General features: G+C 35.3%; 1 protein-coding gene across 1 annotated transcript in view; it reads right to left on the reverse strand.

The window, feature by feature from the left end:
• The window catches only part of CFAP47 (cilia and flagella associated protein 47), an 859036-nt gene that overhangs the window by 779997 nt on the left and 62889 nt on the right, over positions 1–16150 (reverse strand). The window contains exons 5-10 of the mRNA XM_044669214.1: positions 14100–14328; positions 12335–12495; positions 10181–10308; positions 8405–8640; positions 1230–1419; positions 131–344 (exon numbers count right to left, since the gene is read on the reverse strand). Of these exons, the coding sequence (XP_044525149.1) occupies positions 131–344; positions 1230–1419; positions 8405–8640; positions 10181–10308; positions 12335–12495; positions 14100–14328 (1158 nt within the window). The remainder of the gene's footprint in view (positions 1–130; positions 345–1229; positions 1420–8404; positions 8641–10180; positions 10309–12334; positions 12496–14099; positions 14329–16150) is intronic.

Consider the following 16150-nt stretch of genomic DNA (forward strand, 5'->3'; position numbering starts at 1 on the left):
TTATAACAGCTTATCCTACTCTATTTTTACATGGAAAAATGTTTCTTATGGCTGTACTTGATTCAAATTTCATTAAAGTAACTTTAGGATTTGTTAATTTTTTACACATTCAACTTCAGCAGCATAGTACCTGATTTCTACACGTGGATCTCCAGACCTGAGGCTTGCACTTCGGTCATTAGGAAAGGCAACCAATGCATCTTTGTTCAAGTTTTTACTTAAATGGTGATTATGTATGGTGGTTATGTTTGATTTCAGCATTGCAACTGGTGCAAAGTTTTTGTACTGTCCTGTTTCATCAACAACATACTGTCCAGTAGAATTAGTAATCAGAGGTGTTAGACCTTAAAAGAAATGTTTAAAAAATTAAGTGCATTCAATAGGTTTTTAATTTAAACATATCATTGCAATGTTCCACTTATGTTTAATAATTTTTAATAAAATTTAAAATAAGCACACATTCTTTACTTTGTCATGAATCTCCAATGCAAGAACTCTGGGAACTTCTTTGCTCCTTCAGTATCTGCACTAGCAGCCTCTCCAGACAAATGGACATCTGAAATCCTGCACCACTTTTACCTTTCACTGACCGTAAAGTGTGTTCTCAGACCCCACTTGACAAGAGATTTAGGATAAAAACATTTTTATACCTTTAGAAATGCCAATAATGCCTTGTTGCTTCTCATTCACAAAGGCATTAATCTCAGCACTTAAGAATTCTAGAAACTGTCAGCATTTTCTTCTCTGAGATAATTTTCTACACATACCCTAGGATAAAAGAAACCATCTAGACCAGTGTTGGGCAAAATACCACCCACAGGTCAGATGCTGCCCCCTGAAAAGTTCTATCCAGCCAAGAGACATTATTCCTAATCTGACGAATACAATGAGTATGATACAATACAATGAAACTTCGGAAAGATTTGCCTTAGAAACAGACTGACAGATGAGCATTTCCTTTCCTGTGGCCCCCTCTTTAAAAAGTTTGCCCATCACTGATCTAGACTCATGCCACATATATTTGACTCCTTCCCAAATGTTCCTTCTAACCATTAACTACCCCCAATTTCCAAGCAACTAGAAGAACAAAGAAAAAAGTACCTATTTTATAATTGTACTCATATATGCAAAAGTAAAATAAATGTTATTTTTATGACTTTAAATGTACTTAACATATTTACATACTTATTTACATACTTAACATAACATATATGTTTTCAGTAGCATACCAGGAATGATTTTCATCTCAATTCTCTTGGTTATAGGTTTGCAGATACTAGCAAAATTTAACTCTATTTGGTGAAAAGGTTTCACCTTCACTGATTGCAAATCATCTTCTGCCACAGAACCAAGTATATCTATTAATTGCTTTACTTTAAACATGCCTAGTTGATGTGGCACAAATGAAAAGAGTACATTCTGAAAGAAAAGATAAAACAAATATTTAGGAATAAAAAGACAACAAAAGAGAGAATTTTCCTGTAAAATGTTAAAGACAATTTCATCATAGCAATGCTGAATTTCCTTACAGAAAATACACACTTAATTGCTTACCTTTGAGACACTTATAAAAACTCTGTAGATGGTCTTCGAGTGATAATAGGTTCAATGCAATTCATCAAACATTATGCATCTATGCTGTTCAAGGCACTATGATAAATGCTCAGGATACAAAGACAAAATTGAAAAAATTTCTACCCTCAAGAGCTTTCCTTTCTGTGTAGGGATGCAACATATAGATAAATAAATCTACAATAATTTGAAGTGAGAAAGAACACTGGCAATTAGGAATAGAAAAAGCAAGAAGTAGGATCTCTGTACACTGTTGAGGAAAGCTGAAGGGTCTAGAAGATCAAGGTGAGAAGAATGTGCATTCCAGATATGGGAAAGAAGCTATGCAAAAGGATATGGGTGATAGAATGCTGAGTAAGTAGGCTAATTTGTCTGGAATAGGCAATATATTAAAGGAAACATGAAATAAGTCTGGAAAAATGAGCTAGAGACAGAATGTGAAAGAATTTCAATGCTGGGGGAGGAGTTGGTATTTTTTTCTAAACAGAGAATTGATATGGTGGAAGCTGTGCTATAGACAGGATTATTTTGGCCTTTCCTACAATAAAGCTTCACTAAACCACCACATTCTGGTCTCATTAGTCTCTCATTTGGAATCCTGTCAGTCAGTACTGACACTATGTATACTTGTGACCTGGTAATACCACTATTATTAGGTTTGTTTTCTAAGGTGATCAGGGAAAACAAAAAGAAAATATATGTTCTAAAATGTTTACATCAGCTCTTTTTGGGTTGGCAAAGAATTGGAAATTGAAGAGATTTCCATCAATTGAAGAATGACTGAACAAGTTGTGGTATAAAATTGTAATGAAACACTGTTGCGCCATAAGAAATGACAAACAAAATAATCACAAAAAAACCCTAGAAAGACGTAAGCGAAGTGATGCAAAATGAAGTAAGCAGAAGCAGGAGAACATTGTACACAGTAACAACAATAATATATAAAGATACTATGAATGATTTAATTATTATCAACAAAGCAAGGAAAATGGATGACTCTGAGCATCTCATGATACAAAGGGATATTTATCCACCACCACAGAAGGAAAATATGGCATCTGAATGCAGATTGCAATGTACCATTCTTCACTTTATTTACACCATGAATTTTTCTCTAATGTAAGCAATACGTGTCTTGTTTCACAGAATGATGAACAGGGAAATATATATTGTATGATAATATATGTACAACCTATATTCATATTGTTTGCTTTCTTGGAGAAGGAAAAAGAGTGAGAAGAAGGGAGAAAATATGGATTTCAAAATGTCAGAAAACAAATATTTAAAATTATATTGTTATATGATCTGGAAAAAGGAAAATAAATTTTTTAAAATAAAAAATAAAATTATTTCTAAAAGTCAATCTGTCCCTTTCACTGCCCTTTCTCTGTTCATATGAATGAATAAGTGTTGAACCTATTACATAACTACATAGTCCAGTAAAATAAATTCTCACATTAGCCAGGCCCAACATGTGTGTTGTTTTCTGCATTTTCACTTCATCATCTCTCTGCTGTAGGTAACTGATGTGTTTTACCTTCAGTCTTTTGGATTTGTTATTTATCCTGGCATTATTAGAGTTAGAAAGTCTTTCAAAGTTGTTTTTCTCTTTAATATTGTTATCAATGTATAAATTATTCTCTTTGGTTTGCTCACTTCATTCTCCATCAGTTTAAATAAGTTCCCAATTTCCTATAAATATGTCCATTTCATCATTTCTTATGACACCACAATAATCTATTACAGTGATGGGCAAACTACGGCCCAAAGGCCAGAGCAATCCCCTGAAATGTTCTATCCAGCCACACGGCATTATTCCTAATCTGAGGAATATGAGTAGGATACGATACAATGAAACTTTGAAAGAGTTGCCTTAGAAACAAACTGACAGATGAGCATTTCCTTTCCTTTGGCCCCCTCTTTAAAAAGTTTGCCCATCACTGGTCTAAGGTATTCGGGGATACTAGTACCTTTGGTGTGAGGGATTACTGAGCCTTTTCCTCTCCTTTTGTTTAAACTCTTACCTTCCGACTTAGACTTGGAATCAATACTGTGTATTGTTTCCAAAGCAGAGGAGTGGTAAGGGCTAGGTTAAGTAACTTGCCCAGGGTTATAGAGACGGGAAGTGTATGATGTCATATTTGAACCCAGGATCTCCCATTTCTAGGTTTGGCTCTGAATCTTCTGCACCACCCAGCTGCCCCCTTGCTGAACCTTTTTCAGGGCTGCTCCTCCTCCTTTGGTGTCCACCTGCCACCCAGATCTCACCTGTGGCTCCAAGAAACTGTAGCATAAACAGCTGCCACACCCAGGTAAATTATATCAGCAGGTGGGCTTAAGCAGGTTGAGTATAACTGACAGGTTGCAAACAGTTCAATGACTTAAGGGTTGGCTATCCCAGGTAAGTGAAGAATTCACCCAGCAGAAGGGGCAGATGAGAAAAACTTATTCCAAAGGTCATGAAGGTGACAGAAGTAGGTGCCATGGTATGCTTGGAGCTTGATTAGACATGGAAGAAACCAATGTCAATCACCATATCCCAAGCCATTACCAGTCATCTTGACTTTTGTCTTGACACTGGACTTCAATAACTCTAGAACAGAGAGGAAGGCTGATGACTTTGTCCAACTGCCTCATTTAAATCCAACTTATGCATGCGTCAAAAGATATCACCCAGTGATGTTATTTTGGTCCTCTTTGAATATGAAGGACAATAATCTTGGTAGCAGCTAGTAAGTCTTATGGTGATTCTAACTGTGGTTCCTTGGCATTGATTTTTTTTTTGCTACTTTTAATATTCTTTCTTTGACCAAAAACCTGATTTTGGCTATAATGTTACTGGGAGTTTTCAATTTGTGCTTTCTTTCTAGATGTGACTGGTAGATTCTTTCCATTTTTATTTTGTACTCTGCTTCTAAATGTTCTGGGCAGTTTTCATTTATAATTTCCTAAAACATAATAACCAGACTTTTAAATTCTTCAATTGTTTCTCCACATATGTTTTGTGTGTGTATACATATGGACACACATATACATATATATATATAACTAGTCAGATTTTCTTCTGCTTTTTTAATCTTTTGGTTTTGTTTTGATATTTCTCTTTATTTTACTGAGTCATTGTTTTCCATATGGTTCATAATTTTCATAGTATACAGTACTTGAATGAGGTTCTCCACTGTCTGTTCTAAGTTATCAACTTTTCTTGCCATTCTTTCTTCCCTGTATCTCTTCTTTCCTTTCCTCTAGTTAGTCCTACAGGTTCCTGGGGTTAGGACAATTTTTTTCTCTTTGGCTTTACCTATGCTCCTAAGGTTGCTATTCTCCTCAGGTTTTACCCTTTGGGTATTTTTCAAACCTATATATATATATATATATATATATATATATATATATATATATACTATTTTCTCATGGTGTCCAGAGGTTTTTTTTGTTTACTTGTGGGAGTGGGAGTGGAAAGAGGAGACATCCTTTGAGTCAAACTGCACAACTGTAACCTATAGACTAGATCGGCGTAATCCCAAGACTTCAAAGGACTCTGAGGCAACCCTGTTGCTGAGCTCTGTCTGAGTCCTTCTTGTCTTGTCTTGACCTTTCTCTGCTATAGTCTCCTTGTGGAGTGTGTCCTCTCTGGTGATCAGCTAAGGAGTTAAACTTGTGCTGAGCTCCCATCACAGGCTTCAACTACTGTCCAGGCTGGAATTTACCTATGGAATTTCTCCTGCAGTTTCTGGTCCCTCTGGTGTACCCTGTTCTTTATTTATCTAGAATACCAATAAGAAGGCTACTCTCTCCCAAGCTGTGCTTAGGTAGCCAGTCATGCTCACAAAAGGCAGAAAGTTTGCTGAACTATATATAATTAAATGAGCTTGCCTATAGCCCAGCACTCAGAAAAGACTCGGGCTGCTCTGGAGAGAGTGGAACATTCAAGACCTTCTGAGTTCTGCCCTATCTTCTTTTATCTAAACCTTCCCTACTTGTTTCTCTCAAGACCTCTCTAGGACTCTGTAGGTCCATGTATGGATGCCTGAGGTGAGTTGAAAAGTATAATAGTGATTATCTCTATCTTTAGTAATGTGGTACATCTCTAAGTAGTGATGAAGCACTTAAAAGGGCTCTCCTAGGCATTTTCCCACAATCTCCTCAAGACCTGTTCTTGATAAATCTTTGCTGGCTCTTTCTGAACACCGCTTCCTTTTCTAGGTGTTCACTAATCATATTGTAAATAATATTGTCTAGCATTTTCCAAGGAATCAAAATCAAGGACACTACACTATAGTTTACCTCATCTAATCCTTTTTTTTTTGAAATTTGTCCTCAACCAAAAGAATGAAAATTCCTAATAAATTCTTCATTGGAAAGAAAACTGGCTCTGATTAAGAAAACCTAAGTCAAAAAACTCTTATGCCTTTTATTTGCATATTAAGTTGCTCAGTTAAGTTGTACATCACAACTTCCCTGGATCTCTCTCATGTATATGAGAGAGTTAAACCAGATGGCCTCTGAGATCTCTTCTATGATCATATGATCATTAGTCCTATCTTTTCCATTTTCTACAATCACTCAAAGATTATTGATGATGGTTTACTTTTTTCAATCACTTCATGACCCAAGGATATAAATCATCCTTGTCATATAAACTGAATTCTTTATATTTATCTCCAAATTCATTCCATTTATAAACTTCACTATTTCTAACAAGGATGCTACATTCTTCCAGTGACACCACCACTTTAGTATTATCTTATACTCCTTATACTTCCTTATCCCATATTTCTAATCGGTTAGTCGTATTGCTTCTATCTCCATAACATCTCTTACCATCTATCTCCTCTCCATTCCATACAGATAAAAACCTAGTTCCGATCTTCATTATCTCATAATTGAACTATTGCTACAGCTTCAGTGCTTTCCCTGCTTCCCTGCCTTCAGTCTTTCTCCTATTCTAATTCATCCTCTACACAGCTGACAAAGAGATTTTCCTAAAGCATGGGTCAAATCATGTGATTCCCCTTTTAAAAAACTAACATTAAATACTTATAGAACATTTGATAGTTTTTTATAAAAAGAAATTTACTTGGCCATAGCATTGGAGGGATATTCAGATCGAAGAAAAAATATTCAGCTAGGAAACAACATTGTTTTGTATGCCTTATCATTTTGTCTTTCATGCCAGTCTATCATCAGAAGCCTCAGAGAGAAGCAGGTGACTAATGTACTTAATGTTTTGTACTTAAGAGCAACAGAAAGCTATACTCCCTTAACCAATTAAGTACTGTGATAGTTTCGATACCTCTTAAAGGAAAAGCAGACTAATCTGCAGGGAGAGGGGATGTTTTTTGGCAGAGAGAAAGTTCCAGTAGACATCTGGATAAGCAAAGTTCTCCATTACTATTACACTAAATCATATCTCTCTAACAACCTTTATTTTTTCCCCTTTCTATCCAGATATTTTGTAGTATACACCAAAGACCATTCCGTTTTTACCTTGGTCAGTCTTTACCCACACTTTCTATACCATGTTTTCCATAGTAGTACTTGGATTTTCTTATATGAGTATGTCCTCATATATAATACTACTCTCCTCTTTTTCATATTGTTCTTGCTTTGAAAAAAAGGTATATTTTCTAACGTCGCTATAGTATTGAGTATCATCATATTGTCTTGATACCACAGACATCAAAGTTCCCTCTTTACGTTAGAATCCATTCTTCAGGTTGATATTCGTTCTGCCTTTGTTTACAAAGATCTTAGGTCATAGATTTCTATACTGGTCCCTTCCTTGGATTGTACTTCCTATGCACAATCTGGGTATTCTCTGAGTATTTCAACTATTATTTCTATAGTGTAGCTATTCTTTCTGTTATCTGGCTTGGTGTGTATTCAAACACACACAAATAAAAGGGCACATGTTTTCATTTATATGTATGTACTTGACATATACTCACATATATACATATATCTATATAATACATATACACCTGCGTAAGCAATATTATCCTTTCCCTTCTTTTTGGTTTAAAGATTTTCTTACTGTTTTTTTAAACCCCTGCCTTCTGTTTTAGATTCAGTACTGTATATTGGTTTAAGGCAGAAAAGAACTAAGATTTTGGTAAAGGGGTTAAGTGACCTGCCCAGGATCACACAGCTAGAAAGTGTCCAAGGCTAAATTTGAATCCATGACCTCTTGTCTCTCAATCCACTGACACCCTAGCTTCCCCCTCTAATTAGTTTTAATGTCCTGAATTGTTATTTACATTTTTACTGTTTTTTTTTACTTTATATGCATGTTACCTTCACAAATACATTGTAAATACCTAAAGGCAATGGTACACTGGAAAATGTTGACCAACCAGCTTTCCTCTTTCATCTCCTCAAAATGTACCTCCTATACAGATTAAGTTTAATCTTAATTATTGATGTTTTCTCCATCACTTTCTTGAGTCTAGACAATCAACAGAACATAAATTAATTCCTAAATTGTTGGCATCTATTAATTTAGAAGATGTAGATGCTCACACTGAAAATTTAATACTTCCGAGCTTTCAAGCTAGCTACAGCACACTCCTACCTGAAGGTCATATACTAGCTTGTTCAATGTGTTTCTCACATTGACAATCAGAGTGCCTTGAGTGTAGTGCTACTCAACATATATTTATTTGTTTCAGTGAATAATGAGTAACAGGTGTGGGGGGAGAAGACTACATATCTAAGATGGATAAGAGAACAAAATCATAAATGAGTGAAGCCAATTTTTTTACATGATGAGCAGAATTTTTCAGACTTAAATATGTTTTAAAAGCAATTTGAAGGGAAAGGTCTGCATTACCTGATTACTTTCTTCCTCTATCTTGCCTTTCTCTGGAATAATTTTAAAATGTGCTACTTTATGGAAGCTGAATGTTACAGGAAGTAACGTGGATTGATTTTCTATACTGCACAAAATATCTGAGTGTTGACCCATAAAACAAGGTGTGAAATCAAGGTCTCTTCCTGGAACAAAATTTAATAAGACAGGGACTCCTGAGCCTGTCAGGGCTAACTCCGCTTTGTGAAAAGAATGACCTGTAAAAGACAATAAAACTCCTGAGCATTTAAAAATACCTTGAGAAATCAGATGACATTCACCTTTGCTCAATTAACTTAAAATAATATGAAGTGCCAATACATCACCATAATTGTTAATAGCTGTATAGGATGGAAGTTTATGTGTAGGTGAACTCATATGGCACCTATGAGGGAGTTCCCATTTCTTGGCTTGCTGCCATTAGAGAAGACACCAACCTTCCAGGCCTGGAATGACTAGGTACAGCTTCCTGAATGAAGCTCATGGTGCAACAAGATTAGTATCTCTGTCGTTCTCTTAATGAGGGGCAGGATTTACCAGTCAGCCTCTGATTATCTATTTATTACAGTCATCATTTGTAAACCCAGAGCCAACCACACTCCATACACCCTGGGAAAAACTGGGAAAGAAACGGTTTCTCCCTTAAAGTCAGGGTTCACTGTTGCTATTGTAGTTGACTTTATCCCCCTGGAATCTATTCTCTTGCCCTGCCTCTCTAAAATGTATGGTACCAGGGGCAGCTGGGTAGCTCAGAGGATTGAGAGCCAGGCCTAAAGACAAAATGTCCTGGGTTCAAATCTGGCCTCAGACACTTCCTAGCTGTGTGACCCTGGGCAAGTCACTTAACCCCCTTTGCCTAGTCCTTACTGCTCTTCTGCCAAACCAATGCACCCTATTGATTCTAAGGTGGAAGGTAAGAGTTTATATGTACCAATCTGCTTACTGGTCTTCCCAGCCATTATTCTTCATCTGTCCAGGCCAGTAGTATCTTCCAAATCTCTCCTGCTTGGATGGATTTCCTTCCCAAATGGCTATATCCAATCACCATTCACATTTGACCAGGTCAATAACACTGTTAAGCTCAGACTCCTATAATGCATTTCATAGTGTATGTTTTCCAATCAAAGTCTCCTGATAGGCTTATGTTTCACACATCTTAAAGTGGAATTTCTGACTTGGCAGGTATTATTCTGTTATACACAGACTATTCTGTTAGTCAAATCATGTCAGAATAGATTTACCAATTCATAATGAAAAATTGTAGCACAAGAAAATAATCACTGTGGCATGTCAAAAACAACTCTGGACTTGGAGCTAGGAAAAGGCTTGAGTTTGAATCCCAGTCCTTACTATTAGTGATTCCCTGAGCAAGTCCTCCTTTCTTAGCCTCAATTTCCTAATTTGTATAATAGGGATAACAATACTCACATTACCTGCCTTACAGAACTATCATGCAGAAAGGTCCTTATATAACTTAGTACACTATAGGAATGGGAGTTAGTACTATTATTATAAAAATCCAAATTTCCTAATCCCCAAATCACTATGGTACTAAATGTGTGGCATATTTTTAACTTGGTGATTGACCATCAAGAGTTAAATCAGCAAAGGATATAAAAATACTGTAAAATTTACTTTTTCTTTCATATAAGATATACCATTTTAAAAAGTTCTGTAAATATTGAATACTTATATATTTGTCATTTCTATGTTTGTATCATTTTAAACATATATATTTGGTATTTATTTCATACGTACTTTCACTAGTTTTTCCTTTTGCCACTTTTGAAAAAGGATCTTTACTTTCTATTGCCTCAAATCTCAAAAAAAGTACATAGTCTTGTCTGTGGGATGAATCGGCATACTTCTTACCATTTTCATATAATCTATAAAAATTAATGCTCAAGAGTTATCTTTCAATTAAAGTACAGAGAAAATTTTAAATCAGTTTTTGAAAATATTTCACTCCAAACCCCAAATTTATTTAGGATTTCTTAAGTTAAAACCCTAGTATAAATTTTGAACAGTTAGACAAAACTTTAAAAATCAAAACGTATTTTTTCAGCAATATCTTTGAGTTAGCCTCACCAATGGAATAGTTTTATTTATGCATATATATATGTATACATATATATACTACTTTCTTAAACTCAGTCAATATACTATGATGAAAGGAATATAAAGAAGTTTATTAGTTGGTGGGTATCTGTCCTTTGTGTGAATTTGCAATATTTTGCAATACTGTATATTGTCCATGGTCCATGTATCATGTACAATGTGGTACTGTGTAGTATTTTTTGAAGAAAAGTGTGATTTCTATACTCTCATTACATAGAAACTGTAGATCGCTTACTAAAAAATAAAGCTAAGGTGTTCAAAAGGCATTTTCATTGATGATTCTGATCAAGTGAATTTTTTATCAAAAGTCCAATGAATGTTTTAGGCAACAAAAACATTTTGCAACTTATTTTTCAAAGAATTAATGTAGGAACGTATAACTAAGACAAAATAGCATCCCTATCTAGGGTACTTAATTAATTAAACCAGTGAACTGAATAAAAATAATTTTTAAGCTCTTTATTACTGTAAATTCTGAAAATCAAAGCATTTCAACTAGCAAGGATATAGACACCAACAAAATGCTCCAATTGAATTCAATTCAACATATACTTACTATCATCCTACTAAAATAAATATTTAATGATCAAGATATTCTAATAAGGCATAGGAAATATAAAGGCAAAAAGAAGATTACCAGGGTGGCAGCAATGGCAGGAAATGGAACACATATGGAGATGTGGGAAGTGAAAGTGAAAGGCAAAATAAGACAAGATATTGTAGAAAAAAAAAGGTGAGGAGGAAAAGAGAATTAAAGCCAATGGATCAGGTAAAATTTCACACAGAAAAGGCACTTCTCAGTTGTGTTTTGAAAGAAGACACAAATTCAAAAAGACAAAGACAAGGAAGGAGTTCATTCTATACACATCATTTGGAGAACAACTAATAGACCAGTGTAGTAACTGGAAATTAACATTTATGAAGGGAAGTAATGGATAATAAAACTAGAAAGATCAGTTGGATTCACATTTCATTGTGAAAGGCTTTTTTAAATGTCAGGCCAAGGAGTTTGTATTTTATGCATAGATCTGCCTTTATCCATTTATCCATCGTGTTCACTCACTTGGAACTCTGTTACTTATGGAGTTCTTTATCAAAGAGAATCTTCTATTTGAGAAGTCCACTCTGCTTCCCATAATCTGACCCAGCTCAGAATCAACAACATGGCTATATTCTCTTGTCCATGGCCAGAATTCCAAATGTCCAATTTCACCCTACGGTGTAGTCTATTTAATTGTCTACCAAATCCTTCCCATAAGTGACCATCTTTTATTCCTACTTATCAACAGTTTTTAAAGTTGTATCAAAGCAGGTAGCTGGGTGGCTCAGTGGATTGAGAGCCAGGTCCAGAGATGGGAGGTCTTGGGCTCAAATCTGGATTTAGACACTGCCTAGCTGTGTGACCCTGGGTAAGTCACTTACCCCCCATTGCCTAGGCCTTACTGCTCTTCTGCCTTAGAACCAATACAAAAAAATTGCATCAAAACAACTAATCTAAATTAATATTACATGACTTAGGAAATTTTATTTGAAAACTAATCATCCAGCGAGCTAATTTTTTACATATATTAATAAAATAGAATTATAAATAGTATTTCAACTTCTAAACAATGTAACCTAAGAAATCTTTGACTTAAAATTAAAAATTCATGACAAATGCCAATAAAGAATTATTTTTTGCCTTTTTACAGTATTGTTAAAGCAAACTATTAAAATTAATCTGATGAATATGTTAACAATTTTTCTAATAAAATTAACATTATTTCTTTTACAAAGGTATCTGTATGAACTTACTTTGGACTAAAGCAAAATGTAATTACTGTCTTTTGATAAGGTAATAAAATTCCTTCATTGGGAATACAGGAAATAAAAGTGGTAATATCTATAGATCTCAATTTGTTTATGTAGCATAGATCATGTAACGTGTCATCTATTCTTTGCTGAAGATTTGTGCCCTGCAATATAAAATCAAAATAAAAATAGTTAAGAAAAATAATATAAAGGGCTTTGTGACATATCATAAACTCACTACACTCACCCTAAAGTGTATAAAAAATTTAGAGATCATTTCTTCAAGCATTTATAAATGAACATTGGGGTCAGAAAGTAGGCACATTATAAAATCAAAACAAATTTTCCTGCAAAAGAACAGATAAGATTGCTACACCAATATAATTTCATATTTTAAAACATGTTTTAAAGGATGTGCTGTTTGTAGTGTAGCATGTAATTTTTTTCATTTATTTAATTTTTTTGTTGATGGTGGTGGAAAAAACGAATAAAAATAAGCAAAACAAAAACTAGAAAAAGAAAAAAGAACAGATAAGAATAAGAAATACTAAAAAGCTACAATCTATTGGGAACTAGAATCATTCAGCTTTTAAGTTTGCAGGGCATGTACATATACATATACATATATAGTACATGCATACATACATTCACTCATATACACACAAGTGCACATACCCTTGAATTAGTCTAATGGGGGTGGAGGTTGATCAAGAGATCCCAGATCAGTTGAGTTCCCTCCAGTTCACTTGAGGAAATTGCAGGATTTAAGGAATAGATAACAATGACACTAAGATATTATGGTGTTAAAGGAAGAAAAAGAAGTATTTGACATTTACTAGCCTTTTCAGAGGCAGGGAGTTCTTCAATCAAATCTGATATAATTAAAGGGTAGCATTCACATCTGCCTTTTAAAAGCAAGACACTTTCTAAGAAGTCAGTACAAAGAGGAAGTTTGGTAAAAGAGAATACAGCTACAGAGTGCTACTGAGTTATGGAGAAAGGACCAGGGAGCCCAACAGAACTACTCACCATCAGAAACCCTATGTACACATGGAGCAGTGTGAGGATACCAAAGAAAAAGAGATTATCTTTGTTAACTCTAGCAGTGTTGGAGGTGTGAGTTGCCTTGAACACCTAGTCCCTACATCTCTGCCCCTTTATCAATGCACTCTACCTATGTGATAACTTTATAGCAAGTCTCTGTATATTTGTGGGAGAGTGAGCCAAAGTTTATCTAGGGAATGGTTTGTGGTTATTGCTCTTATTATGCCATTTCAGAAACTGCCTTTGATTTGAAGGTAAATGGAGGCTTCTGAGCAATAGTTTTAGGAGAATAGACCCAGAGGAATTACTAAAAATCTATGGTCTATTAGGAACTAGAATTGCTCACTTTTTGTTTGTCAATATATCAGCACATACACACATTGTATATGCGTATACATACACTCATATGTATATAGTTGCACATGCCCTCAAATTAGTCTTCAGAGTACTTTGAACTTGACAGTCACTCCCCTGCAGGAGATCCAATCTACAAATGCAAAGTGGAAGGTTGGGGGAGAGGGAAATGAGATTGGGAGAACAATATTGGTGTCACATTTGTAAAATCATTTTTTCTCTGAAAGTTACTCCCAGGAGATAAGCATGGTGAAATAAACTAAATGAGGATAAACAATTTAATAATGTCAAAAATCAAATGACTTGTCCCAATTTTGGTAAAGACTAGTAGATACTTTCAAATTATATTAAAGCCATTTAGCTAACTTACCAATTCCTCTCCAACTGTTTCATGTTCCATCACTGCTACCCAACTCATATTATTAGGACTATTATTATAAATAATTGCATGCTCAATTTTTGATGTTCCAAAGAATGTGGTTCCAAATTGTATACACTTCAAAACTTTTTCCCCATACATATCTAATAGTTCAATAATTTGCTGAACAACATAGGCTTCAATCCTTAAAAATGTGCCTTCACCATCCTGCAAATTCACTCTAATAAGAATAGTGGAATAAGATAAGAACATTTTATTAATTTTTATTAGTGAAAGAATCAAAATATACTGTTTGGCCACCAAAATAGGCTAAAAAGAAGTTGTATATGATAATAATTATCATTAATTAATATTACCATTAATTAATTTAAAATATTAATCTGCTAATACAGAATTCTACTAGTCAGAGTATTTCAACCCAAATATGACTATTTCAATCTTATGTGCACACTGAAGTGTGGTAAATAAGTCTATTTGCTCATCTCTAGGGGGGAAATGTCCAAGGATGTTGAACAACCCAGAGACAAAACATCTTATGTTCAAAAGAAAAGGTGTCTCCACCTCTACCATCATGAAGCTTCCTTCCTCTATCAAAACACTAATTCACACTTTTTTTTTAATTTTTTTAATTTTTTTTTAAACCCTTGTACTTCAGTGTATTGTCTCATAGGTGGAAGATTGGCAAGGGTGGGCAATGGGGGTCAAGTGACTTGCCCAGGGTCACACAGCTGGGAAGTGGCTGAGGCTGGGTTTGAACCTAGGACCTCTTGTCTCTAGGCCTGACTCTCACTCCAGTGAGCTACCCAGCTGCCCCCACTAATTCACACTTTTGAATGTACTCACTCTTTCCAAAACTTAATCTGTTTCTCTCTGTCTCTCTGTTTTTGTCTTTGAATCTCTGTCTCAATCTTTGTCTATCTCTGTATCCATCTCTGTCCCTCTGTTTCTGTCTCTGTCTGAATCTGTCTCTGTCTCTGTCTCTGTGTGTGTGTGTCTCTCTGTCTGTCTGTCTGTCTGTCTGTCTGTCTGTCTGTCTCCACCTCTCAGAACAAATCACCTTTTCTTGGTGTTTTGGGGAAATTGATTTGACCAGGCTCAAAGGGCAGCAGCCCACCCAAATACTAATCAGCTCAGTTACTGTTATAGGCTAGTTTGCTCTTCTCACCTTAGTCCTCCTTGTGCCACCTTACAATACCCATCTCAATCCCCAAAGGCTTATCATAGTAGTGGCAGAAAGTTCAGACACCTAAAGGGCATTAGCCCTACTGAACCTCAGAACTCCTGAACTGAAGCAATCCACCAACTTGAACCTTTCCCTAAAGCACAGATTATAGGTATACAGGTATATATTACCAAGCCTAACCCAACCACTCTTCTTCCTCCTTGCCCTGAACTCCATTTCCATCACTTGGCCTCATCTCACATTGTCATTCTTTCTTCTGAAGCTTATGTTCAATCACTTAGGGGGAAAGAAACTAGAGTCCAAAGAATTGGGTTTGAATTCTGGACCTGCCATTCATTTTTTTCTAATTTTGACAGAAATGTTTAAGTACTTAATAAATGGGAAGGTTATGGGTAATATAGGAGAAAGTTTTAGCCAAGTGTGCTTAGGAGTGGCACCTGTGAGTTGGCTTCACTTTAAGGAAGCAGGGAGGCTGTCCTTGGGACTACAGCTTGAATTTTCAGTCTGGCTTCCTTGATCTCTGAGGCATAAAAGTTCCATTTTATAGGAAATGGTGCTATATAGGTTTTAGAGTAATTTTACTGCCCTACAGAGACTAAGTAAGCATTACCAGTTAATATGGTAAGCATGGAGATGGAATAGAATAATATTTATTTGAAATTAATTAAGAGCCGTTCACTTTTTTCTAGGCAGCTAAGTGGTACAATAGGTAGAGCGTTGGATTTAGAATGAGGAACACTTATCTTCCTGAGTTCAAATCTGGCTTCAAACACTTACTAACTGTGTATCCCTGGCCAATTAACTCAACTCTGTTAGTCTTAGTTTCTCATCTGTAAAAATGAGCTGAAAAAAGAAATGG

Source organism: Gracilinanus agilis, chromosome 3 (assembly GCF_016433145.1).
Source record: "Gracilinanus agilis isolate LMUSP501 chromosome 3, AgileGrace, whole genome shotgun sequence".
In the NCBI taxonomy this organism is placed as follows: domain Eukaryota; kingdom Metazoa; phylum Chordata; class Mammalia; order Didelphimorphia; family Didelphidae; genus Gracilinanus; species Gracilinanus agilis.